This window comes from Primulina eburnea, chromosome 8 (assembly GCF_022965805.1).
Source record: "Primulina eburnea isolate SZY01 chromosome 8, ASM2296580v1, whole genome shotgun sequence".
Lineage (NCBI taxonomy): Eukaryota > Viridiplantae > Streptophyta > Magnoliopsida > Lamiales > Gesneriaceae > Primulina > Primulina eburnea.
In genome coordinates, this window is record NC_133108.1 from 7,961,966 (window position 1) to 7,988,841 (window position 26,876).

Below are 26,876 nucleotides of genomic sequence, written 5' to 3' on the forward strand. Positions count from 1 at the left end.
ATATATTGTGTCTTTAACTGTTTAACTATTGTTTTAAAACTGATTTGATCAGTTCATCTGATATCAATCAGTTCTTCTCATAACTTAACTGATACAAGCCCAAACTGATCCCCTTATTTCAGTTATTCAATTTACACAAGCTAAAAGCTTTAAGCTATTCAGTTTCTTAACAAATGATTATTTCGAGTGTCTTCCGTTTTGTTTGAAAACCAAATTCGATTTAATTCATCGGTGTATTCATTCTTAGAACACAAGCTATTTCAGTTTATGGAGAATATTGTGTTTGAAGCACAATCAAGAATGTCAAAACCTATCCTTCAAACCTTCCTAGAGTTAATATCCTGCTGAGCTAGTGTGTGTGGCCACCCTTCAGGAAAATAATATCAGGTCAAGACTATCATGGTTGAAGTGCAGTAATTGACCCTGTTATATAGAACAATAGAAACATCATGTTTGATTTGTTGTATAGTTTAAAATATTAAAATTGTATAGTTACACAAGCTATAATTTATTGTAAAACGTCAAATGTTCGATCTTTCAATCATTTTGCATAGAATCATTCTTATTTATTGAACAATCAATGCTTTTTTGCCGTCAGACTTTGATAGCCTAGTGGTATGAGTGTTTCCAAAGTTGAAAGAGACCTTGATTCTTGAGTTCAAGACCTAAAAAAAGCCTCTTTGCGAACATACTTGTAGCATTTGAATGACTTCCACAACACATAAAAGCATCGGTTTACACAATCTATTTATATGTAGATGGTCAAAAGTTCATCTGAGCTAGAATTCTACCGAAAGATCCACTAGAAAAAAAATTGTTGAAAAACATCAAGATCTTTCTTTTATGTCTTCCAAAGGATTAAAAAAACTGTTTAATATATTCGAGAAAATATGGTCTCAATTGAAATTCCTATTTCATTTCTACCTCAATCGAAGTAACGGGACTCCTAACACATGACTATGACTTTTATTTCTCAAACTATAATAATATTAAAATAGCAAAATCGATACCCGCTTTGCTAATCTAATCAAGCACATAAAAGTTAAATCATTTAAAAATGTTATATGAATATCAAATATACCATAGCGGAGGAGCTTTTTGCAAATTTTTTTTTAAAAAAAAGTTTTTTTTTTGGCAATTTAACTAAAGAAAGTTTTTTTTTTTCGAACTTGTTAGCTTTATCTTGATAGGAAATACATAAAATAATACTTTCATATATACTATAAATTAGTCAGATATAAATAAATATATTTAGATTGTTTTTAAAAAAAGTCCACAATCATAAATTTTAAAATTCTAAAATCTGAATAAAAAGGGGAAATTACTTAAGATCAATTCAAATAATAATTAATTATAATAACATATTAAAAATTCAAAATAAATATGTAATGTTGCGTGTTTAATATCATGTCACGCTCCGAGACCGGAGTTAGTCGACATCGGCGTTATTCAACAATCACATATTTGCTAAACAACAAGTATCGTAGTACAGTATAAACCAAAACCAGTTTATATCATAAATGCTATAAAAATAGAATCGTATTTACAATAGTAACTCTGAAAACGATGAAAATCTGCGGAAGCATTTATAACTTGTATTAAAACTCACAAGAACATATTCTTAATTAAAATCCTTCATTCTTCCACTATTAGTCCAAAAACTGGTGTCCGGTTCTTCTTTCTCTATTTCTTCTTCTGATTTATCTGGAGAACGTAGAGTAAGGGGTGAGTATTTTGAGAAATACTCACCAAGTGAGGGCCGTTCGAGCACAATATAACAACATGCATAATTTCGAAAATCACATGACTTGCATAACATCATTCATATCATATGCATAACATTTATCAGCACTGAGATTCATCTACTTTCTATGGTTTACTGATATCAGACTCTAATTTTTACTCTTCTAAAGGGACGAGGCCGTATAGCGGTTATATCCCCCACCGCATAAGGGTACATCATGGTTGGGATTCCCACCCATATACAGTCGACTCCTCACAGTGCTTAAAAACATATGACAAATACAAGAAAGAGGTAGAAGCAGAATTGTACTCGACTATTTTCGAAACCGACCACATGCATAAATCCGAAAATTATAAGTTTAAAACAAGCCCACTTACCTTAGACTGGAAGAAAACGTGAAGAACTCAGAAACCATAGAAGAATCATGCTTCGAAAACGCAACAGCACATCTATCGAAAACTCAGTCGCCATGTAAATTTTCTTGTACCTTATTGAACCATTGGATCGGGCTCAAATTTTTACAGTACGTTCACAAGTACATTAAATAAATTACGAACGATGGAGATCGGGTTCCGAGCATTTGATCGAGAGAAACAAATTTCTGAACTTCGAAAGAATTTCGATGACTCGTGCAGAATTTTTGGGAGGAAATTTCGAAAATTGGAGAGGAAACTCGAAAATTTCAGTATAAATTCTGAATGGGAGGGTCCTCATATTTATAAAGATAGGGTGAAAATCTTACCATAATTTGATTGATATTATTTCCAAAATTTGGAGATAATTATTCCATAATTATCGAGATGCTTCTTCCATACATATTGATATGCTTCTTTGTTAAGAAAAGATGCCTTATTTGTAATATTTCCTTCCAATTAGGTGGATATCCGCCTTAATTTACTGTGTATTTTGCTAACCAATCCATCCATAAGATGATGTCGAAATCGACCATGATCAACTGTATCAAGTCGGCGCTAAAAGTCGATTACTGATATTGATTTTACAATCTCTTTAAATTTCGTGAGTTTCAATCAGTGTTTTTATAACCGGATCGTTAATCGAACCGGTCAAGCCTTAAAAAATGGTTCAACCGGTTCAACCGGTTCCACCGGACGGTCGAACCGGATCAATAAAATTAATATTTTATTTATTTTATATAATAAATAAAATAGTAAAATATTGATTATTTATGTTTTTATAGTTTTTATTTAATTTTTAAGATGAAAATTACAATAAAAATCAAAATAAACATCACTTTTCAAATTCAAAAATCCAAATTACACATAACATGTAACCAAATAGTGATGACCAAGTTTAAGTGCCCAAGTAAACATCAAGATTAATTATAAAAAAATAGCAAACATCAAGTTTCTTATAAAAAAAAGTTTCTAGTTGCAAAAACCGTCGCTATTTAGCGACGGTTTGAAAAACACCGTCGCTAAATAGCGACGGTTATTCCTTAACTGTCGCTATATAGCGACGGTTTTTGAAATAACCGTCGTCGATCTCTGGGCAATTTTTTTTATAATTTCACAGACCCGGCCGGTTCCTGAAGACCGGCCGGTTTCCGGTTTTTCCGGTTGAACCGGGTTTTAACCGGTTTTTTCCGGTTAAACCTGTTTTCCGGGTTTTTATTTATGTCCGGACCGGTCTGGAGGCCGGTTCGCGGTTGAACCGGTCCAACCGGCCGGTCCGGTCCGGTTTTGAAAACATTGGTTTCAATGGCCCTACTTGTAGGTGTGGCTATTCGAAAAGGCTCAGCTAGTTTCTCAGGCTTACATCCTAACTTCTTAGCAAATATCTTAGACATAAAGAAATGGATAGCACCACAGTCAAATAATGCATAACCAGGCACTTGCTGAATAAGTATGGTACCTGACACAACTTCATTGGCGTCATCTTCCTCTTCCTGAGTTATGGCAACGATCATGTCGTTAGGTTTGTCCTACTTTGGCTTACTAGGGCCTGCTCCTGCATTTGGCCCAGTTCCTCAGTTAGGCCCTGCTGATCGGTTGGCGGCGGTAGGACAATCTGCAATTTTGTGCCCCGATTTTCCACGTCCAAAGCATACACCGCTGGCCCTTCGGCATTCCCCGGCGTGTCTGAAGCCACAAGTTGGGCATGGCTTGAGTCCTTGATAGTTAGTGGCGGGGGATTGCCCTGAGGGAGGTCCACCTGACTGATTGGGCCTCTTGAACATTGGTTTTCCCTGAGAAAGCTGGCTGCTAGGGGTCGCTTGTTCCAGTTTTCCCCTTCTCTTCGACGAATATCAGCTTCGGCTCGGATAGCCGCGCCATCAGGTCTGAAAATTTGGCAGGTTGGTAGACTGCTAGAGTTGATTGGATCCTGATGTTCAACCCCTTCTTAAAGCGGTGCAATTTCAGAACTTCATCCGCCATGATTGCTGAAGCATATGATCCAAGGGCATTGAACTGGGAGGTGTATTCCACAACTCACATATCTGAAGCTTGGATGAAATTTTCAAACTCACTCAGTTTCTGCAGTCTGCCCTTGGTGGAAAATACTGTTTCAGAAAAGCTTCTCTAAAATGCTGCCAAGTGATTGGTCCTGCAGCTGTCATGGCTGGCGAGATTGCTTCCCACCACTTGCCTGCTTTATCCTCCAGGAAATGCACTATCACGCCCACTTTCAGTGGCTCGGGGACTACCAACAGTCGCAGCTGAGTCTCCAAATTTTTCAGCCGACTCTGGATAACTTCAGGGTCGTCAGCTCCACTGAAGGTTGGACACCTGTTCTTGCGAAGTGATTCATAGTGGAACTTGACTCCGTGCTGTGTTGGAGGTGGAGGTGGATGATTGGCATTCGGGTTCACTAGCCCTTGTAGTGTCGTTGCCACGATCGTGGCTATAGCCATCAGGTCTGCTTGGTTAAGACTGAACCCAGGTGGTGGTCCATTATCTCCTTCGTTGGCATTGTTGTTGTTAGCATAGCGAGGGTTCCGGTTTTGTCTCGGAGGTCTACCGGCCATTTCTTACAATTAAACGTTTCTAAGAATTTGTTGTGCATAACGACAAGATTGAATAAATAAGTTATGCTGGAACAACCGAAATTAATAAATAAACATAACTTTATTATTTTTTTTTTAATATAGAAGAACAACCGAATGGAAACAAATAGTATTGAATGAAAACAAATCGTACTGGCTGAAATAATATAGCATCAATGGGAAAATAAACTCCTAGTAATAAAGAAATGTCACTAAGACACTCTAATCCTCTATCTCTCCGTGTCATAGTTAGTGACGTAAACAAACCAAGTTACTCGCGAGATATTCTGAGCTCAGATCGATAAAAAAACTCGTTCGTTAAGCTTATCGAACCGAGCTCGAGTACACACGAACAATCCTGAGCTCGAGCACACATGAACAAGTCTTGAGTATACACTAATAACTTACATTATTATACATCGAAATTTGAGTAGCGTAAAAAAAGTGCTTGAACTATAAAATTAAAAGTCAACCTCCTTAGATTTTCATATCTTAATTTATTTTTTTGTTAAAAATGTTCCAAACGATCTTGTTTAAAAAACTCAAAATCATATATCTTCCTTTGTCGAACCGAGCAGCCAAATGTCCTCCCTTTCTTCCCTGCTCCGCCGTAGTTTCTCCACCACAGCCTCATTCCAGTCTCCCTCGATCAAATCTCTTTCCGAGGACCTCTACAAAGAACGGGATCTCAAAAGGCTAGTCCAAAAATTCAAACGCTACTCCTCTTCTGATCGTTTCCGCGCCAAGGCAGGAATATATGAGACAACCGTACGCCGCCTAGCCTCTGCGAAACGCTTCCGATGGATCCAAGAAATTCTTGAACACCAAAACGAGTTCAAGTATGACGTCTCCAAAGAGAACTTCAACATCAGGCTCATCAAATTGTATGGTCAAGCGGGTATGTTTGATTGTGCCAAGAAAGTGTTCGATGAAATGCCGGAGAGGAATTGTGAAAGAACTGTGAAGTCCGTGAATGCACTTTTGTCCGCATGCGTTAGTGCTGGAAATTATGATGAAATTGAGGGAATTTTTAAGCAAATGGAGATGAAGTGGAAGGTGAAGCCGGATGTGGTTTCATATAACATTGTGATTAAAGGGTTTTGTGAAATGGGGAAGCTGGATAGAGGGCTGGCTCTTTTTGATGACATGGTGAGAAAAAATGGAGCGAACCCAGATTTGATAACGTTCAATACTCTTCTTAATAGGCTGTACGAGGATAAAAGGTTTGACGATGGCGAAAATATGTGGAAACAAATGGTTAAATGTAACTTAATTCCGAATGTTAGAAGTTACAATGCAAGGCTTGTTGGATTAGTCAATGAGAAGAAGTTTGAAGAAGCAGGCAAATTGATCACTGACATGGGTCAAAATGGAATAAAACCAGATTTTTTTACCTATGCTGCTCTGATTAGAGGGTACTGTAATGAGGGAAACGTGAAGGAGGTGAAAAATTGGTATTCGGAAATGGCGAGATGTGATTTTGTACCAGATAGAGCATTGGTTGGGGCAGTTCTTTCATTTGCTTGCGACCATGGAGATTATGATTGGTGTTTCGAGCTTTGCAATGAGTTGTTTGAGAGAAAGTGTCTTGTTGACTCAGGGGTGTTGCAAAAGGTGGTAGACAATTTGTTGAAGGTCTCTAGAGATACAGAGGCTAAGAAGGTTGTGCAGATGGGGAAGACAAATGATTATTGTCTTTATAAACTTAAACTAGCATGATTTGGTATCTTTGTTCTCTTTTGCAGTTCCAGAATTTCAAGAAACAAGTTTTGTGGTCTTTTTTTGGTTTCTGATAATTGCTCAGTCGTCCACTGTAGCGGAACTGAAATAAAAGCTTCTTGACTTTATTTATATTTGTGATCAGCATCTTTCATACAGATTGAAGTTTAGTTGAATTTTGCACCAGTTTTCATTGTTGCATCTTACACGTCGGATAGATATACATAATCTGGTTAATCTTCAATCGCAAAGTAACCCCTTATCCTTTAAGTAGGCCACAGATTGATCATATATTTCTTCAATTCCATACTCAAACTTGAACCCCTCATTCAGCAGTTTATCTGATGAGATTATCAACTTAGCTTTTGACCGGACATCTCCTAAACTGCAAGTAATAAAAAATACGACAGTTGATACAGTCTATCTGAAAATATGGGATCGCTGAAAGAAGTATGTGCTTACTCTGTTGGGATGTTATACATAGGGTATCTCTGTCTCAGAAAATCTGCAAGCTCACATACACCGGTATTCACGGCACAGCAAATGTATCGGCCAAAAGCTGAATCCTTTTCGGCTACAAAGATATGTGCACGGCAGACGTCCTTCACATGAGCCAAAGAGATTGAGCCCGACAGCTTTTGCATCCCGTTTAAACCGTTCATATGGAATTTATTTCCTGCAATTTTTTTGCCAGTGAACTTTAAGATAAGCATTCTACTTGATTATGCCTTGTTGTGAGGTACACGCTTTAACTTATAAAATATTTAGATACCTATTATTAAGGAGGTTGCAAGAGTGACGCTGCTGGGAATTTCTGGAGTAAGTGAAGGACCAGCCATTAGAGAAGGAATGATCGTAATGAGGTTGATGTTATATTCCTTGGCAAATTTCCATGCAGCCTTTTCAGCCAGTGTTTTGGAGACAGCATACCCCTGGAATGATGTTGTAATGGTTGTATTTCAGCATAAACAAATAAATGGCCTGCCGTATTCTACATATTTATTCTCCATCTTAAATCCTTTTAAAAGTTGTTTCAAATGCATACTCATATTTAACCATTTGTTGAAGATAATGCTCCGAAAAAATGCTTAATGGAAATATTGCAAATTCTAACAGGAAAAAAATTGTTTACCCAAGTGGGGGGCTTGACAGAGGTGAGGAATTCAACATCAGTCCAGTTATTTTCATCCATCACCAATCCTGTCTCGTTTAGCTGATTTATACTCACTGTAGCAGCAGATGATGTAAAAACCACACGCTCAACAGTTCCTGCTTTGGCACAGGCTTTCATCACATTAATCACTCCCTCAATCGCTGGTTTTATCATGTCATTCTGCATGCAAAATTGGAATCATGATAAACTACTTAATTAAGATTAGATGGATCATGTTTTTTTGACTAATTCCTATACTTGAGGATCTTCAGAAGCAAAGTTAACAGGCGTCGCAACGTGAAACACGAAGTCACTCCCAGTTATAGGGTCATCGAAACTGGATTCATCTGTTAAATCCGCCTGGAATATTTTCAGGTTTCCGAGATTTTGCAATGCCAGCAGGTGAGATATCTTCGCCCCGTTTTCTGCAGAAATCATATCCCGTGGAAGAAACAAGTAACTTTGATATCTTTATTATAAAATCAGTAAAGTCGAGTAGTTTAGTGGGAGACTAACCTTTGTCTCGTACCGTAGTATTAACTGAATAGCCTTTCTGAAGCAATAACTTGACAAGTGAAGAAGCCACAAAACCAGTGCCACCAATTACACACGCAGTTCTTGGTCGAGATTCCATTATATTTTCTACCTGTTCGAAGGCATTGCATTGCATGGCATAGCAATATATCCAAGTGAAATCGAGGATTTTTAGGTGTGATCACACATTCACATCACCAAACTTTCAACCCAGGATCAATTGGCGTTGGAGATTAGTTGGTCTGTGTCTTACTCGAACACACACGCACACACACAAACATATAGGCATAAATATATTTAATCTAAACTTACTGATGTTTGATTGGTTAGTATGTGTATGATACTAATAATAGGATTAATCACAAAAAAAAATGTATTATAAATCTAATAGAAAATATAAGAGAGGAGAAGAGTGAAAGATGAGAATGAAGTGTTTTATTTATCAACCAAGAATCCCTGTTTTTAGGTGCAACTGAGTGATATGTATTTGGAAAGAGAACACTAATAAAGTCATTTACATAAATATCATTCATCATAATCATTTACAAATATAACAATTTATAACACTCATTTTTGGATGATTATTCACTTAACATAATATCATATAAAATAATAATATAACATAATAAATAATATATTTTAAATTCTAAAGATTTAAATATATACAAATAATAAAATATATATATTTTTCAAAGTTTAAAATCTAGAAAACATAATTATATTCAAATATAATTTAGATGAATCTCCAAACTGACCTAACTAATTAAAATGTGTTATTTTTTATGACAATAATATTAATTTTCATGATAGATATGGATAGAGTCGATCCGTTTCATGTGTATAAATACGTAAAATTAGCTCACAAAAAACATACTCTTCAATAATTAATTAAAAAAATAAAGATATGAAGGGTACATATTGTAATTTTTTGTTTAATAATTTAACTGATGTGAGAGAAATAATTAATACATTGCAACGTTCAATTCATTCCATCCAACCAATCACCCTAGGATAACTTTTATCAATAAATATTTATAATAATTGACACATACTTTATAGAGTAACTTCCTATAGGATATGACATGTGATATTAATATTTTTATTTCAGTTTTTGCCCCCAAAACATATTTTATATGAATATCATTACATATATATTAGTAATTTCACTATATCTTTGGAATTGCTTATAGGTCGTTCTCAACTAGCTTTAACAAATAAGATAAATATCATTTTAATATATTGATGATGCTAGAGAAAAATTGGTAGAGTTGTGTCGAATTCTCGAGCCCGTTCATTCGTTTCTTAGCAGATGTTGCCCGATAGTAAAATGAATGAGCTCTCAGAGATCGATCATGATCGCGATTTTATGCATACTCAAACAACAAACTCGTGAATTGATATGCTGAAAACGTTCCTGACGTAACCACTCCCGTGGGTAAAGTCGCTATTGGGCTCATTAAAAGAGAAAAAATTAACAATCTATAAGTATACAAGGACTACAATATGAACTGGATGAATCAATGGATGGATTAACTGGATATTATAGGAGAAAAATATTGATGATCTCAATCAAAACCTGGATGCTATGTACTCTCCGACATCTGACCATGCTTACATTAAATGCCTCATTAATTACCTCATTAAATGTTTCATCAAATATTGTATTAAATATTGCATTAAAGACTATGTTTCGTACTACGACCGAGAGATCATGTCCCACCGTTAGCTTCATTATGTCGAGTCTAGCCCATCTATGCACTGCCTCACAAGCTCGTGATTGCCAAATAAGTTGATGCAAATCCCCTGTCCCACACCTCTGATTAATATCCAGGTAAAGCCTTCATTCTCAAGATAAGGATCCTTACTAGAGCTAGTTCCGCCATTCTAGGACTATCATCATTATAGCTTCTTTGGACTCGCGTCTTGAGTCTCCGAGTATGTCTCCCATTACCTCGAATGATAACCACCTCGGCTCCCACTAGCTCGGTCGAGCTCCTCTTCAACCGCCAGTTTGATTTGTTAGATGGCCATGGTAACAGCCAAAGGCGTCATCAAACTCCATGAGTCCGACTCTTCGCACCTGATTACTATTTTTTGAGTATAATTATTCATAGTGTCTCATAAATATCGACAAAATTAGTGCATTGAATTGTGAGTGGATGTCATTTAGTCAAAAAGAGTTGGCAAGTTTTTGTCAAATTTGGACAAAGATATGATGAATATTAGCATTCACATATAAGAAATCACCTATAAAAGGTTTTTCTCTTATCGTTAAAAACATACCAAGCATCTCATTCAAGTTCTTTCTCTCTATTTCATAACATTTGAGTGTTTAATTCTATAATATTTGTGATATGTTTTTTCTCCTGTATTTAGGAAGTGTATGTTGTCTTTGGAAACCCAGTAAGTGGTTGTACACTACAAAATATTATAGTGTAATTATTTTTATCTTGCCTGGGTTTTTACCCTAATAATTTTTATGGGGTTTTCACGTAAATTTCGATGTCTAGTTTTATACTTTATTTTCAGATTATTATCTCAAGTTGCCGCATGTGAGACAAACGAGTGGTATTAGAGCCTTGGTTTAAAATTTCTTAAAATTCTGATTATGTTCTGTGGTTGCAGTCTAGACTGATCTTCCACATCAGATCTTTTTGAGATTTTTTTTATTAAAACGGGATTATTTTGTCAAGTTTATTAAATTGTTGTAGACATAATGATAGGCATGTATAAGATAACAAAATTCAATTGAAGCAATTTTATGCTATGAAAAATAAAGATACAGTCATTCTTAAGAAATGAGATTTCTTGGCGGCCATTGGAGATAGACCGGTGAAAATGACGGACGATAGAAAGTGGAATGAGATGAATGATAATGTTATTGCTAATGTACACTTGGCTATAGCTGAAGAAGTATTGTCATGTATCTCTAAGATAAATACAACAAAAGTTATCTTGGATACTCTGGCAAAGATGTATGAGGTCAAGTCACTACATAACATGATTTTCCTAAAGAGAAGGCTTTATATTCTTCGGATGGCAGAATTGTTGCGTGTTTTCTTGATTGCTCGCAAGTGCACGACGTCTAGTTATAGTAAAATGTAATTTTGAGTACAAGTGTCGATCCCACGAGGAATATATTTCTAAGCTTATATTAGTGCTTGTAATTGAAATAGTCTTGACTTTATTTAGAATAATCAATTGACAGATATGTTTGCACCAATAACTAGATTGAAAATAAATTTAATTATAGTACCAAATAGTAGTAAACAACAATGGAATAAAAGATCTAGAGGTCCGATTTCACGCAACTATCCACCATGTGCTATTTTGTGTAGCTATATTATAAATGTCCTTCTTATTCATTAGCCAAGAATTCTAAATTATCTACTCCATCTTCCGATTGCTAAGTAGATACTAATTATCTAACAAAAGATTGTAATGTCCCCGTCAACAATCTATAATTAAATAACACAATAAGCAATAATTTCTTTTAATGGCTTCAATAGCAATATATGTCCTCCCGAACTATATAAATACCATCGATGTTTTTCCCTTTCTTGTTTATAAATTCCATTTTCCAAGTGATAAATTATAAACATAAGAATCATTCAAGATATGGCAAGTAAAATGAAAGCATTAAGATTGGAAAAATACAAATGAACAATAAGGAAAACTTATATAGCATAATTCATAAATCCCAACCCATGGTTTCTAGTCTTGTTCCATCTTTCCTCTAGAAATAAGAATTAGTTCATAATAATACAAACAACACAACAACACATGAATGTTAAACAAGACATATCAAATAAAAATAAAGAAGGAAGAACTTAGAACAAGAGTTTGGAGTGCAAGATATTTCTGTCCAGAAGTGTGCAAGAGATTTCCTAAGAATGATGTACTTGGATCTTCAATCTTCTAGCCTCCACTACTCTTCCCTTGGATCCCCAATACTCTAGATAGTAAATAATAGAAGCCTTTTATAGTCCTCGACAAGTTTTTGCACGCAAAACACAAAAGTCATCAACTCCCATGCACATCACACCAAATTTCAGAATTTCCAGACTTTGTCTGTCAAAGACCGCGGGTGCGGTAAAGATGGCACCACGGGTGCGCTGCTGTTTCGGGGAAATTTTCATCTTCGAACTACGAAGACCGCGGTTGCGCTTGAAATGTTACCGCATGTGCGGTACAGCTTCGGCAGAAATTTCTGAAATTCTTCTTCATAACCGCGGGTGCGGTGTCTGTTTTAGCGCGGGTGCGCTGGAGCTTCGGCAATTTTTATCTTTTGCACTCTCCAATTCAAAACTTTACTACTCAAACTCTCATTCTAAGCTTCCAAACTACAACAAAAAATCACATAAAACCTGTTCAAGAATCACAAAATTCTAAGTTAAAAACAAGTAATAAAAGTACAATAAATTGCACTTATCAAACTCCCCCAAATTTAAGATTTTGCTAGTCCCGAGCAAAAAAAAACAACACAAACAAGTCATGAAATATTTTAAAGAACTTGGCCTCAAGATAAATTAACTAACTCTTCATGCATTCACAAGTCAAATCAATCCAACCAATTTTTCATCCGGATAAAATCATGCAATCGGTTAATTCTCTTAACTTCTAATCTCTTCAACTCATGTTTCAAAACATTCTCAATTGATTTCAATTTTTACAAACACAAATCAAGAGGTCTTTTCCGGTAAAGATTTGGTTCAAAGCCATATTCATTCAAGAAAGGAATACCTAATAAATATTTAATGCAATGAGGTGTGTGTAAAATTATTCAGATTCATACTCACTGGAAGTGTTTATCGATTGTCCATAGGCTAGATCCTCCCAATCACTCTCCACTAGTATATTGGACAACTATGACGAGGTTAATAGGATTTTCAATGGTTGTAATGTTAGGCCTTGGCTCATGGCTACAAATAAAGATTAGGATTTCAAACAAGGGAGTAAGTTGAATTTTATCTCTTTTGCAAACTCCAATTTTTCTTTTATCTCCAATTTTTTATTCATTTCATCTCTTTTTCTTCCTTTTTTTCTCCAACTTCTTCAATCAAAACATCATTCATCATTTTTCTTTTCTTTTATTTTGTAGGAGAATATCACTTTCTTTAATCTTTTGAATTCTTACTCCCTTGAGAAGGTATGAAATAATTGTATAAGATATTCAAAGGGTTGGTAAATGTGGGATTATTGAAAGAATATTCGAATGGGGGTCTTTTACACATATTTACGTGTGCCATTCAAATTCATATAAGCTCAAATATGTGACAAATGATAAATTATTTTTATTTGGTGGCTTGAAAGGCTCAATTGATCCAAAAATCACCTAAATCATTCCTAAATCATAAGTTGTCCGTATTTCGCCTCGAGTGTTGTTTGGATAGTTCTAGACAAAATCTCAATTCACCAACACAGAATAGAATCTAAACATCGTGAAAAGTGGTGTCTCAATGCATCAACCAAATATATATATATTCAAAAGAAAAGTGCTTGACTTTCAAGAAATTTCAAGAACACAATTCTTTTCTCATATAGGCTCAAGAGTGCTTCAAATGAATATTTATGAACAATATAAATAGGCCTAAATAAAATCAAAGATTGCCTCAATCATATATGTGTTTGAAAAAATTTATTTCAATGTCAAATGAAAATCACAGAGTTGTATAGAAATTATAAGTCTCAAACTTACCAAATCTCATGATTGTTCTCTAAATTTTTCAAATTGATCGATTAACATAAATGAAATGCATGACCATTCTTTTCAATACAAATTTTTTTTTCATCATTGGCCATTTCAAATAAAAAATTTTCATGACTAAAACACTACAAACACACAAGCAAACAACTAAAAAATAAATAAACACACAAAATAAAATAAAATAAATCAAATCTCCCCCAACTAAAACATGTGCATCGTCCTCGATGTAAATAAGCATGAAAATTAGGAGAATACACATACCTCGGGCAACGACCGTCAGTGGTCATCGCCATCCTCATCATCTGCGTCATATTGGGGTGGTTAGAACTCCGGCGGGTGGTATATGGGTGGCCAATGTGGAGGAGGTGGAAATGGATTACCAGAGGAAGAAGCTGATGGAAATTGCTGAGCCAAGACAGACGTAAAATCCATTATATATCCCATAAATGTATCGGTCCTAAACCGAAACTCATACATGTCTTGGCGTTGTTGGCGCATCTCCTCTTCCAACTGAGTTAATCTATCCCGCCTATTTATTGGTTGCGGTTGTGGTTCTTGAGCTTGAGCCTGGGCACGTTTTTCTGCAGCTCTTCTGTTGAATTCCATTTCAGCTCGACGTGCCGTAGCGTGTTCACCTCTGACTGCCCGATGTGGTTGAATTACCACAATGACATTTTTCGGCTTTAACAATTCTTCATTCATTGCCCAAGTCACTCCCGCATTCTGGCATAATGCAGTGATAAGAGAAGGGTGGATGAGTCCGCTAGGAGAATTACCTTTTGCATAATCAAGTATCGAACTCTGAAGCAATTGACCTAAATCAATTGTCCTCCCCGTCATGATGCAAAAAGTAAGGATAGCTCTCTCCTTGATGACAGTGGTGGTATGCTCGGTAGGTTTAATCCTAGCAGAAATAAAAGAATACCAATCTTTGGCAACACTTTTCAGATCAGACTTTGCTAGGCTGACATGCACATCATCCTTCATTCTCCACTCTGCTCCCTCTATGCAAATTGTTTGAAGAATATTATTATAATCAACATGCTCAGTCCGGTATTCTTCATATTCATCGTGCATTACTGGAGGGATACCATATAACGTATTGATCGTATGTGCATCAAAGGCTATCATTTTTCCTCGCACCAACACCTTCAATTGATCATGCCTAACCTTGAGGTTAGCATAAAATTCTCTCACCAACGAAATGACAACATCTTGTGGCTGCCTGCCAAACTCCTCCCAATGCCGAGCAGTAAGCATTAATCCAATTTCGGATCGAGGAAAACTCAAATCAAATCCCCTTTCTTTTACAATGCTTTTGTTCAAAATTTTTCCATAGTTCTCCTCCGCTTTCTCGTCCCAAAACCATTTGCAGATGATGATGCACCCTTGGATTGTTTCTTTCTTGGAGGCATTTTATCAAACACCTTCAAATCAACTTCTCACCCTTCAATCCACTTCACTAAATTTAATGATTCTTGCACTCCCCCAAACTTAATACTCACAATATCCACACCTCAACAATATACACAAAAATCCAATCAACAATATCAACAATGTACTTCATTAAATGTAATTTCCTTCCATAGCAAATAACACCAATAATTTCGAATTCAAAGCGAATGTAATATAGATTTGCTCACCTTGAGTGTTCAAATGTTTCTTTGAAGAACAAATTCGAAGCACCCATCAATACTTTTTGTGAAATTTTCGAACCCCCTTTTAAAACCTAGGCTTGGTGTTTATTTTGTATGAAATGTAGATGGAAATTTGAGTGGAATTTGTGAAGTTATGTAGGTGTGGATTGTATTTTTGTGCTTGAAAAATCAAAATTTGAGTGTGGAATGTATTTTGAGTGGAGTTTTTTCAAAGTGGAGAAGAGAAATTGGAGAAGGGTTCTTCGTTTATGCGTTATTTCTGCCCCATTCTGATTTTTAAAATGTCGACCGCGGGTGCTGTGTGCAAGGGACCGCGGGTGCGGTTTGCTTTCGGCAGTTGCTTTGAAATTCAATATTCAGCTACCGCGGGTGCGGTGTGCAACGGACCGCGGGTGCGGTGTTCATTCGGAAAATGTAGCGCGGGTGCGCTCAAGAATATACCGCGGGTGCGGTGTAGCTTCGGGAACTCTTTTAATTTTGTATACACCATAAGCGCGGGTGCGCTCAAGACTATACCGCGGGTGCGGTGTAGCTTCGGTAAATTATTTACATTTTCTGTCTTAAACACTGCAGGAGCGTTCCAAATTGTACCGCAGGTGCGGCATTCCTTCGGGAATTTTTTTCTTCTCCAATTTTTAGTCCTGAAAAGAAAATAATTGGAATTCATTAGATTTGGGAAGATACAAGCACACACTATACTAAAAGTACACAACCAAAAATAATCATGATACAAAAAAAAAAAAAATCAAAACCAAAATGCAATAGAGAAACAAAAATTTGGGTTGCCTCCCAATAAGCGTTTGGTTTAACGTCTTCAGCCCGACTATCATTTTTCTGATCAGTTTGGTTCGCTCAGCTTGACAGTGTCGATATTCCTTACTTCAGTCCCATAGTACGGCTTAACCCGCTGTCCATTGACTTTGAAGGTTCTCCCATCACTGCACTTTAACTCGATAGCCCCATAAGGAGACACCGTTTCCACAACAAACGACCATGACCAATGCGACTTTAGCTTACCAGGGAACAACTTCAGACGAGAGTTAAACAGTAGTACTTGTTGTCCTGGTTTGAGCTCCCTTCTTACAATGATTTTGTCATGCCACTTCTTAGTTTGCTCTTTGTAGATCTTGGCATTCTCATATGCGTCATTTCGGAATTCATCCATCTCGCTCAACTGCAGTTTTCTAACGTCACCAGAAGCTTTCATATCAAAATTTAATTTCTTCACAGCCCAAAATGCTCTATGCTCCAACTCCAACGGCAGATGACATGCTTTCCCAAACACTAGCCTATAGGGAGACATCCCAATAGGCGTCTTGAATGCAGTCCGATAAGCCCATAACCCATCATCCAACTTCATAGCCCAATCTCTCCGGTTGGTGTTGACAGTCTTTTCCAGTATTTGCTTAATTTCCCGGTTTGATACTTCAGCTTGTCCATTCGACTGAGGATGATATGATAGTGCCACTTTGTGCTTCACATTGTATTTAGCCAACAGTGAGTTGAAAATTTTATTGCGAAAATGCGTACCTTCGTCACTTATGATGGCTCTCGGTGTTCCAAATCTGGTGAAGATGTTCTTGTGTACAAACTTAACTACAACACAAGAATCATTAGTATTGGTGGCGATTGCTTCTACCCATTTCGAAACATAATCTACAGCTAATAATATATAAGATTGACCAAAAGAAGGGGGAAAGGGTCCCATGAAATCTATGCCCCAGACATCAAAAAGTTCCACTTCCAAATATTTGTCAGTGGTAATTCGTGACGCCTAGAGATGTTTTTCTAACCTTTGGCACCTATCACATGATTTCACTAAGGTATAGCTATCCTTAAACAAAGTAGGCCAGAAAAAACCTGATTGCAATACCTTAACTGCAGTTCGTGTCGCTCCAAAATGTCCACCGTATGCGGATGAATGACATAGCTCAAGAATTTGGTGTGCTTCGACACCGTCAACACATCTATAATTAAATAACACAATAAGCAATAATTTCTTTTAATGGCTTCAATAGCAATATATGTCCTCCCGAACTATATAAATACCATCGATGTATTTTTCCCTTTCTTGTTTATAAATTTCATTTTCCAAGTGATAAATTATAAACATAAGAATCATTCAAGATATGGCCAGTAAAATGAAAGCATTAAGATTGGAAAAATACAAATGAACAATAAGGAAAACTTATATAGCATAATTCAAAAATCCCAACACATGGTTTCTAGCCTTGTTCCATCTTTCCTCTAGAAATAAGAATTAGTTCATAATAATACAAACAACACAACAACACATGAATCTTAAACAAGACATATCAAATAAAAATAAAGAAGGAAGAACTTAGAACAAGAGTTTGGAGTGCAAGATATTTCTGTCCAAATGTGTGCAAGAGATTTCCTAAGAATGATGTACTTGGATCTTCAATCTTCTAGCCTCCACTAATCTTCCCTGGGATCCCCAATACCCTAGATAGTAAATAATAGAAGTCTTTTATAGTCCTCGACAAGTCTTTGCACGCAAAACACAAAATTCATCAACTCCCATGCGCAGCACACCAAATTTCAGAATTTCCGGACTTTGTCTTTCAAAGACCGCGGGTGCGGTAAAGATGGCACCGCGGGTGCGCTGCTGTTTCGGGTAAATTTTCATCTTCGAACTACGAAGACCGCGAGTGCGCTTGAAATGTTACCGCAGGTGCGGTACAGCTTCGGCAGAAATTTCTGAAATTCTTCTTCATAACCGCGGGTGCGGTGTCTGTTTTAGCGCGGGCGCGCTGGAGCTTCGGCAATTTTTATCTTTTGCACTTTCCAATTCAACACTTTACTACTCCAAACTCTCATTCTAAGCTTCCAAACTACAACAACAAAAACAACAAATCATATAAAACCTGCTCAAGAATCACAAAATTCTAAGTAAAAACAAGTAATAAAAGTACAATAAATTACACTTATCAAGAATCCTCAACGATGATCGAAAAATTAAATACTTTATTTGCTCAACTCACGTCTATAGGGCATAAAATTGAGGAAAATAAACGTACAGAGCTTCTACTTTAAAGTCTACCAGATTTATATGATCAACTTATCATTAACTTAACCAACAATAACTGCAGTTCTCGAATAATAAAGTCGGCGCAAGAATAAGGAAGATAGGTTAGTAACTTTGAAGCAGGCTTAGGCTTTACCGATGATAAGAGGAAGATTTATAGATCGTGACTCCAGTGAGAGCCAAAGACGAGGTATATCAAAGTTGTGAAGTAAGAAGAAAAATATTTACTGCTTTAAAAGTGGTGGTAAAGGTCATTTTAAGAAAGAGTTGAAAGGGGATCGGTTACGGTGACCGGAAGCACAACGGAAGTTTAAAAATTTTAATTTTCATCAAGAAATTTCGGCCACCTAGTGAAAGTGTGTAGCAAATACAATAAAACACAAAATGACATTCATAGTGTGTTAAGAAATGTACCTATCAATCACAAGGATTGATGTATGGCTCCAACTAAGGTGTAAACACCTTAGCTCTTCAATGGTAGAAACTATCTACAAGCTCTCCTTGTTCTTGAATCTTTCCTTCAAATTAGGCCCACCACCAACTAGCTAGAACCACTCTAATTTTGCACTAGAAAAATTAGAGTATTTTTCTTTGAGAAGTGTAGTGTTCCTTCAACAATTGAAGAACAAAAAAATTGGAGAGGATGAATAGTATTTTCGGCCACTATTCATGCTAGGAGAGAAGGAGAGACATTTTTTTTGGTTGTGGGAAAAGTTAAAGTAAAAAAGTTGCATGCCAAGCTTTGGTTATACAAAAAGTTGTCTCCCAACCTTTCACCTCCCTTGCATGCCTTTCTATTTGGGTTTGTAACAATTATAAAGCCCATAGACTTTTATTTAAATGTCCCAAACACATTTGAGACCATTTAACCATTGCTTGATTTTACTCAAGCCCACTAGTCTAATAATTATTTTTAATTGGGCTCTACAAGACCCAATATTGTTTAATTAATTCAACACTTGAATTAATTTAATTATTTGGACTCTACTAAGCCCACTAGTGTTTAATTAGTTCAATACTTGAATTAATTTAATTTAGTCCATAATAATGTTTATGAAAATCACAATTTTCAAATACATTATTTGTTTGGCCAACTTTTAATTTAGGAACACTTCTGTTGGAACTTTTCAAGTTCGCAATCTTGATTTTGATGTTAACAAAACTTGTTATTGTGTTTCTAACATATTTACTCAAGTGTGAAGTTGCAAACACAAGAAGCAAACCGAAACTGAATTCTGCACAAACTGAATTTCTGGCGAGCTTCTGTATTTTGAAGATATCTCTCAGCTGGATGATCCAAACGACAATCCGCCAATTGGACGGATTAGAAAACTCAATTTCGAACAAGTTGTATTTCACGTCAGTTGGGCAAAATCGGATGTTATCATGGCCTCACTGATCGCTGAACTACCGAACTGATCACACGAAAACAGCAATCAGTTGGGTTTGAGCAGCTGCGGTATTTTGGTCATATCTCTCAGCTCAGTTATCGAAACGAAGCGATTCAGTATGCGTTGGAAAGACAAGACAAAGATCTACAAATCATTAATAGAAGTCAAAGTCTGAATCGAAGCTTAAGATGCTGATAAATGGCGATGAAGCTACTGGTTCTGCACAAACTGAAATCAGCTGGGCTGATTTCAGCACACCTGCTGAAACTGAACTGAACCAGCTGAACTGACCAACTGAACCAGACTAACTGAAAGACCAGTTGAGTTGACCAGAGTTGACCAGAGTTGACCAGTCGGAAAAATGCCCAGTAAGCTGAATTTGACCGTTTTACTTCCCGAAACAGTACAGAAACTTTCCAACGGTCATATTCTTGTGTCTAACGTATATATCATTGTTGGGGCTTATAAATACAACATCTTGAAGATCAAACAAGAGCTTTGGAAGAGGATTCAAAGTATGGGCAGTTAACATGAAGAAATCAGCTAGTTGAGATCACAAGCCCTTGTGTGAGGATACACTTGAGATGTACACTGTAAAGGATGAATTCCTCACACACAATCACTCACACATATACAAGAGAGTTGAAGTTTACATGATTAGTTGAGTGAGTCTTGCACAAAGACGTAAAACTTGTGTATGTAGTCTTTGCATATGAGACATTAAACAATATGCTGATTGTGAGGTGCTGTCTACAATCGTGAGTGCTAGGAGTTCAGTTTAGGCAGTGGGTAAGTCCTAGCTGAATGGGTTTGTACAAGGTGTTGTATAAATCAAAGTCTTCTAGTGGATCCTTCCCAAGGGGAAGAAGGGGTGACGTAGGAGTGTTTGAAATCTCCGAACATCCATAAACAAATTTGTGTCTATTTCTTTATTGCATTTACTTATCATTTCATAGTTTTAAAGATGCATTGTTGAAGCATTTTATGTGTTCTTCAAATACCAAAATATTGTACACCAAGTGTTTGATAAAATGCTTCAACTGAATATTTTAACTCATTCAACGTGCATATATTTTAAATGGTTTACAAATTATTTAGTCGGTTTCTACGAAGGATTATTTCGAGTATTTTCCGCTTGGTTTGAATACCAAACTCGATTTAATTCATCGGTGTTCAATATTTCAAGAACCGAGCTATTGTAGCTCATCGATTACCCCCCATAATCGATCCTATCAATTGGTATCAGAGCGGGTTGTTCTTGAAAGAACATTGAAACTGATTTTGATGTTTAAAATTCATTATTTCAGATTTTTTACACATATATATGCAAAACTGAATTTTCGCGCAGCATGTAGCGACCATGGGAAAACTGACATATCTCCTTGCTCGGGTGTCCAAATGACAAACCGTTTTTTGCATTGCAAACTAGACTTGTAGAGGTTTACAGCGGTATAAAATTTTCAGCCTATTTATGCTTGAGAAAATGCAGTTTAATCTTTGAAGACAGAGCATATGTGCTGCGGCAGAAAATGAGCCATGGAGAAAATTGGTTAGTTATCCCTCTTCTTTTATAATTTTCAAAATTTCAAAAATATAGGGGGAGAACTCATTATAGTTTTAATGAGTATGTTATTTTTAAATATTGAGGGGGAGAAAATTTTGTGCACAAAATATTTTGAAAATGTGACTTTTTGATTCACACAAAAAGGGGGAGAAATATGTTAGTTGAGTTGATTGTTTATTAAAGTTTTGTGATCATCAAAAAGGGGGAGATTGTTGGAACTTTTCAAGTTCGTAATCTTGATTTTGATGTTAACAAAACTTGTTATTGTGTTTCTAACATATTTACTCAAGTGTGAAGTTGCAAACACAAGAAGCAAACCGAAACTGAATTCTGCACAAACTGAATTTCTGGCGAGCTTCTGTATTTTGAAGATATCTCTCAGCTGGATGATCCAAACGACAATCCGCCAATTGGACTGATTAGAAAACTCAATTTCGAACAAGTTGTATTTCACGTCAGTTGGGCAAAATCGGATGCTATCATGGCCTAACTGATCGCTGAACTACCGAACTGATCACACGAAAACAGCAATCAGTTGGGTTTGAGCAGCTGCGGTATTTTGGTCATATCTCTCAGCTCAGTTATCGAAACGAAGCGATTCAGTATGCGTTGGAAAGACAAGACAAAGATCTACAAATCATTAACAGACGTCAAAGTCTGAATCGAAGCTTAAGATGCCGATAAATGGCGATGAAGCTACTGGTTCTGCACAAACTGAAATCAGCTGGGCTGATTTTAGCATACCTGCTGAAACTGAACTGACCTGCTGAAACTGAACTGAACCAGCTGAACTGACCAACTGAACCAGACTAACTGAAAGACCAGTTGAGTTGACCAGAGTTGACCAGTCGGAAAAATGCCCAGTAAGCTGAATTTGACCGTTGCACTTCCCGAAACAGTACAGAAACTTTCCAACGGTCATATTCTTGTGTCTAACGTATATATCATTGTTGGGGCTTATAAATACAACATCTTGAAGATCAAACAAGAGCTTTGGAAGAGGATTCAAAGTATGGGCAGTTAGCATGAAGAAATCAGCTAGTTGAGATCACAAGCCCTTGTGTGAGGATACACTTGAGATGTACACTGTAAAGGATGAATTCCTCACACACAATCACTCACACATATACAAGAGAGTTGAAGTTTACAAGATTAGTTGAGTGAGTCTTGCACAAAGACGTAAAACTTGTGTATGTAGTCTTTGCATATGAGACATTAAACAATATGCTGATTGTGAGGTGCTGCCTACAATCGTGAGTGCTAGGAGTTCAGTTTAGGCAGTGGGTAAGTCCTAGCTGAATGGGTTTGTACAAGGTGTTGTATAAATCAAAGTCTTCTAGTGGATCCTTCCCAAGGAGAAGAAGGAGTGACGTAGGAGTGTTTGAAATCTCCGAACATCTATAAACAAATTTGTGTCTATTTCTTTATTGCATTTACTTATCATTTCATAGTTTTAAAGATGCATTGTTGAAGCATTTTATGTGTTCTTCAAATACCAAAATATTGTACACCAAGTGTTTGATAAAATGCTTCAACTGAATATTTTAACTCATTCAACGTGCATATATTTTAAATGGTTTACAAATTATTTATTCGGTTTCTACGAAGGATTATTTCGAGTATTTTCCGCTTGGTTTGAATACCAAACTCGATTTAATTCATCGGTGTTCAATATTTCAAGAACCGAGCTATTGTAGCTCATCGATTACCCCCCATAATCGATCCTATCCCATAAATTAAATTTACATTTCTCTCATAGAAGTCATACTTCTATTTTTCCTTTATGCTTATAAACTCATTTATAAGCCGTTCAACACATTGAACTAATTTCTCCTTTATAGAAGTCATACTTCCAATTTTCCTTACGCTTATAAACTCCTTTATAAGCCGTTCAACACATTGAACTATTTTTACTTCTCAACGGGATCTAGAAAGCTAGTACTTGTGTGGCCCTCAATGGTTCACTGATACAACTAGCCGTGGGTTCACATCTCTATGTGATTCGGACTAAACATGTCCTTATATGAGCATACCCCAATTGCTCCATTCTTACTTATCAACTCCTTGATAACAAGAACGTCAAAACTCAAGTCTGATAGTACCCAACCAATCATGTTAAACGCCTAGCAGCATCGCTTACATGATTCCCTAGGTATCAAATGATAGTGCCTGCAAGAACCATTCAATTATGGTTAGCGTACAGTACGGTCCCTTCAACTCATATATCCCGACCGATTCGACAACCATTGGTTTATCGAGAGTTGTCAATGAATCGATACTGTGTGTCATGTCGTAGTTGCATCGATGGTGTAATCTATGAAACCCCTTTCATAATTACCACCATACTCTGATCAGAGATTTCAAACTACATATACATGAAAACACATAGGATATCCATACCGGTAGGTAAGCGGTGAATCCCCGACTACAATGCATCGACTCCTATGTGTTTCGACAGAACACCCAACCTTGCCACCTGATGACCCCATGAGAGTCGGTAAACAAGTCAAAGTGTAATTCTAGCACATAGAGTCTCAATGTTGTCCCGGGTCATAAGGACTAATGGTGTACAACCATAAACTAGGACGTTTCCACTCGATAAGTGAGAACCACTTGGAAAGTCCTTTTATGGAGGGTTGTTCAGTGCACTCTATCAGGAGCACCTATCTGCATGCTCGGACATCACAATGTCCCCTACCAATGAAACATGGTACTCACATCGCAGATACTAGTCTCGAACTCAAGCGGCCTATATCCTTCTTAGCGGCGGCTGAATCGACTAGGAACTGTTTAGAATATACAGTATTCCAAATATGAGTTTCATGATACTCATCATATGAGCATCTCATATTCTTTCTACTATTTGTATATTCAAGGTCTTTATCTATGCAACTAGCATGGGTATATAGATAAAGATTTGCCAAAACAATAATTTCAAATATTATTAAAATAAAGATTGCTTATACATAGAGTTTCATTGTGAACACTCGGCCAACACTTGGCTCGACGGGCACCTACTCTAACAAGAGTGTACGAGTATCGAGAAACGTTCTCATGGAAATGTGACCAGTAATTCAGGCGGTGTTGAAAAATTATTCAGCGAAGCAGCAACAGTTGAAAAAGACAGTCACAAATTTTGTGACACGTGGATTTTGGATTCAGGAGCAACATGACACATGTCGTATGAGTGAGAATGATTTGATCATTATTAACTAGTATCAGGAGGATCTGTATTCATAAAAAATGATCATGCATGGGAAATCATTGGATTCGGTGCTATCAAAATAAAAACATTTGATGACACCATTCACAACATACATGAGGTGCGACATGTGAATGGACTAGAAAAAAAAACTCTTGTCCTTGGGGTAATTGGATGATATCGGGTGCAAAACCTGTATCGAGAACGAGATCAAGAAAATTGTAAAGAGTACGCTTGTGGTAATGAAGGCAGAAAAAATTGCTGCAAATCTATATGTAATTTTGGGAGAAACACACAAAAAGACGGAACTAGTTGTTGCATCAATTGGTTTAGGAGAAAAATTAACAATGTAATGACATAGAAAGCTCGGACATATGTCAGAACGAGCGTTGAAAATTCTCTCAGAACGAAAGCTGCTGCACGGACTTACAAAAGTGTCACTACCTTTATGTGAGCATTGTGTTGCCATTAAATAACACAGATTTCAAGTTTGACACTTCCAATGCCAAAATCAAAAGCATATTGGAGTTGATTCATTCGGATGTTTGGCAAGCACCGATTGTATCTCTAGGAAGAACGAGATACTTTGTCTAGTTCATTGATGATTTCTCTAGGAGATGTTGGGTGCATCCAATCAAGAAGAAAATAAGATTTTTTCTAGATCTTTAGAGATTTCAAAGCGTGGGTTGAACTTGATTCTGAAAAAAAAATTAAGTGTTTGAGGATTGAAAATGGAGAAGAATATACCAGTGACAATTTGATGGATTTTGTCAACATGAGGGCGTCAAAAGATAGTTTATGATGGCTTACACACCTAAAAAAATGGAGTGACTGAGCGAATAAACATGACCTAGTTGGACATCACAAGATCCATGTTGAGGACCTCGGGTTTTGAAAAGTCATTTTGGGCGGAAGCAGTTAAAACCGCTTTGTTATATTATCAATCGTTCTCCTTCAGTGACGATTAAGACTCCGATGGAGATGTGGACTGGGAAGCCGACTGACTATTCTCATTTGCATACATTTGGAGTTCTGTGTACGTTTTGTACAATGATCAAGAAAGATCGAGATTGGACTCAAAATCCAGAAAATATATCTTCTTGTGTTGTGCTGATGGGGTAAAGAAGTTTCGGTTGTGGGATCCTACTGTCCACAAGCTTGTCATTAGCAAATATGTTATCTTTGAGGAAGATAAAGTAAAGACAGACAAAGACATGTTGAATTAAGAAAATACTATATTTCATGTGGAAAATAAGATATACGAAGATCAAATTTCTTGTGAAGCACTACCCGAGCACAAGGAAGAAGAACATGTTGAATTTGAGATTTCCAATATAAGGCATTCAACTCGAGACAGAAGACCACTGGGTTGGCTTTCAGACTATGTCACTGAAACCAATATTGCATATTGTCTATAACAGAGGATGGTGAGCCATCAAGTTTCCATGAGTCTACTCAAAGCTCAGATGTATCCCTATGAATGACAGCAATACATGAAGAATTGGAGGCATTATACAAGAATAAAATTTGGGATCTTGTTATATTACCAAGAAGGAGAAAAGCCATTAGTAATATATGAGTCTACAAGATCAAGCGTGATGGTGATAACCAAGTGGAGCGATATAATGCTAGATTGGTGGTAAAAAAATATATTCAGAAAGAAGACATTGAATTCAACGAAATATTTTCTCCTTTGCTTTAGCTTACAACGGTCAGAGTAGTGTTGCATTATATGTTGCATTTCACCTACATCTAGAACAAATCTATATGTTGCGTTTCTTTATGGAGATCTTAAAGAAAAAATCTATATACTTCAGCCAGAAAGTTTTGTGAAAAAAGACAAAGAGAACTTGGTTTGTATGTTGAAAAAATCTATGTGCGGTCTCAAACAGGTGCCGAGTTGTTAGTACAAGAGACAGGGACGGATCCAGAAATTAAAGTTGATGTGAGCTTGAACTTAATATAATAAGTTAATAAATAAATAAATAAATATATATATATATATATGTATATGTATATATCAAATATGAGATATTAATATGAAAATAGTTAGCAAAATGACCTTGGTATATTTTTTTAAAAAAAAACATATTGTTCCTAGCGTATTGAAAATAGAGGTCTTGCTATCCCTAGAGCTAGCAGCCGTTATTA

At 36.4% G+C, this 26,876-nt stretch overlaps 3 protein-coding genes across 3 annotated transcripts; 1 reads left to right on the plus strand and 2 right to left on the minus strand.

The window, feature by feature from the left end:
* The first annotated feature begins 5,268 nt into the window (after positions 1 to 5,268).
* On the plus strand, positions 5,269 to 6,599 carry LOC140838803 (uncharacterized). Its single transcript, XM_073205368.1, has one exon. The coding sequence runs from the start codon at positions 5,331 to 5,333 to the stop codon at positions 6,465 to 6,467; it is 1,137 nt and encodes a 378-aa protein (XP_073061469.1). The 5' UTR covers positions 5,269 to 5,330; the 3' UTR covers positions 6,468 to 6,599.
* Positions 6,600 to 6,653: 54 nt separating this feature from the next.
* Positions 6,654 to 8,295, minus strand: LOC140838804 (anthocyanidin reductase ((2S)-flavan-3-ol-forming)). Its single transcript, XM_073205369.1, has 6 exons — positions 8,137 to 8,295; positions 7,879 to 8,045; positions 7,600 to 7,800; positions 7,240 to 7,399; positions 6,930 to 7,143; positions 6,654 to 6,852 (listed from the first exon to the last, which is right to left on the minus strand). The coding sequence occupies exons 1-6, from the start codon at positions 8,288 to 8,290 to the stop codon at positions 6,708 to 6,710; spliced, it is 1,041 nt and encodes a 346-aa protein (XP_073061470.1). The 5' UTR covers positions 8,291 to 8,295; the 3' UTR covers positions 6,654 to 6,707.
* An 8,062-nt stretch (positions 8,296 to 16,357) lies between these two features.
* Positions 16,358 to 16,879, minus strand: LOC140838963 (uncharacterized). Its single transcript, XM_073205593.1, has one exon. The coding sequence runs from the start codon at positions 16,877 to 16,879 to the stop codon at positions 16,358 to 16,360; it is 522 nt and encodes a 173-aa protein (XP_073061694.1).
* Positions 16,880 to 26,876: the final 9,997 nt, after the last annotated feature.

What these genes read in the sequence shown, in the direction of transcription:
- LOC140838804 (XM_073205369.1), bottom strand. Translation starts at nt 8,290, where the DNA reads ATGCAATGCAATGCCTTCGAACAGGTAGAAAATATAATGGAATCTCGA. An exon ending in TACTACGGTACGAGACAAAG is followed by an intron (nt 8,046 to 8,136) that starts GTTAGTCTCCCA and finishes TGATTTCTGCAG; the next exon opens with AAAACGGGGCGAAGATATCT. An exon ending in CTGTCAAGCCCCCCACTTGG is followed by an intron (nt 7,400 to 7,599) that starts GTAAACAATTTT and finishes ACATCATTCCAG; the next exon opens with GGGTATGCTGTCTCCAAAAC.
- LOC140838803 (XM_073205368.1), top strand. Translation starts at nt 5,331, where the DNA reads ATGTCCTCCCTTTCTTCCCTGCTCCGCCGTAGTTTCTCCACCACAGCC.
- LOC140838963 (XM_073205593.1), bottom strand. Translation starts at nt 16,879, where the DNA reads ATGAAGTTGGATGATGGGTTATGGGCTTATCGGACTGCATTCAAGACG.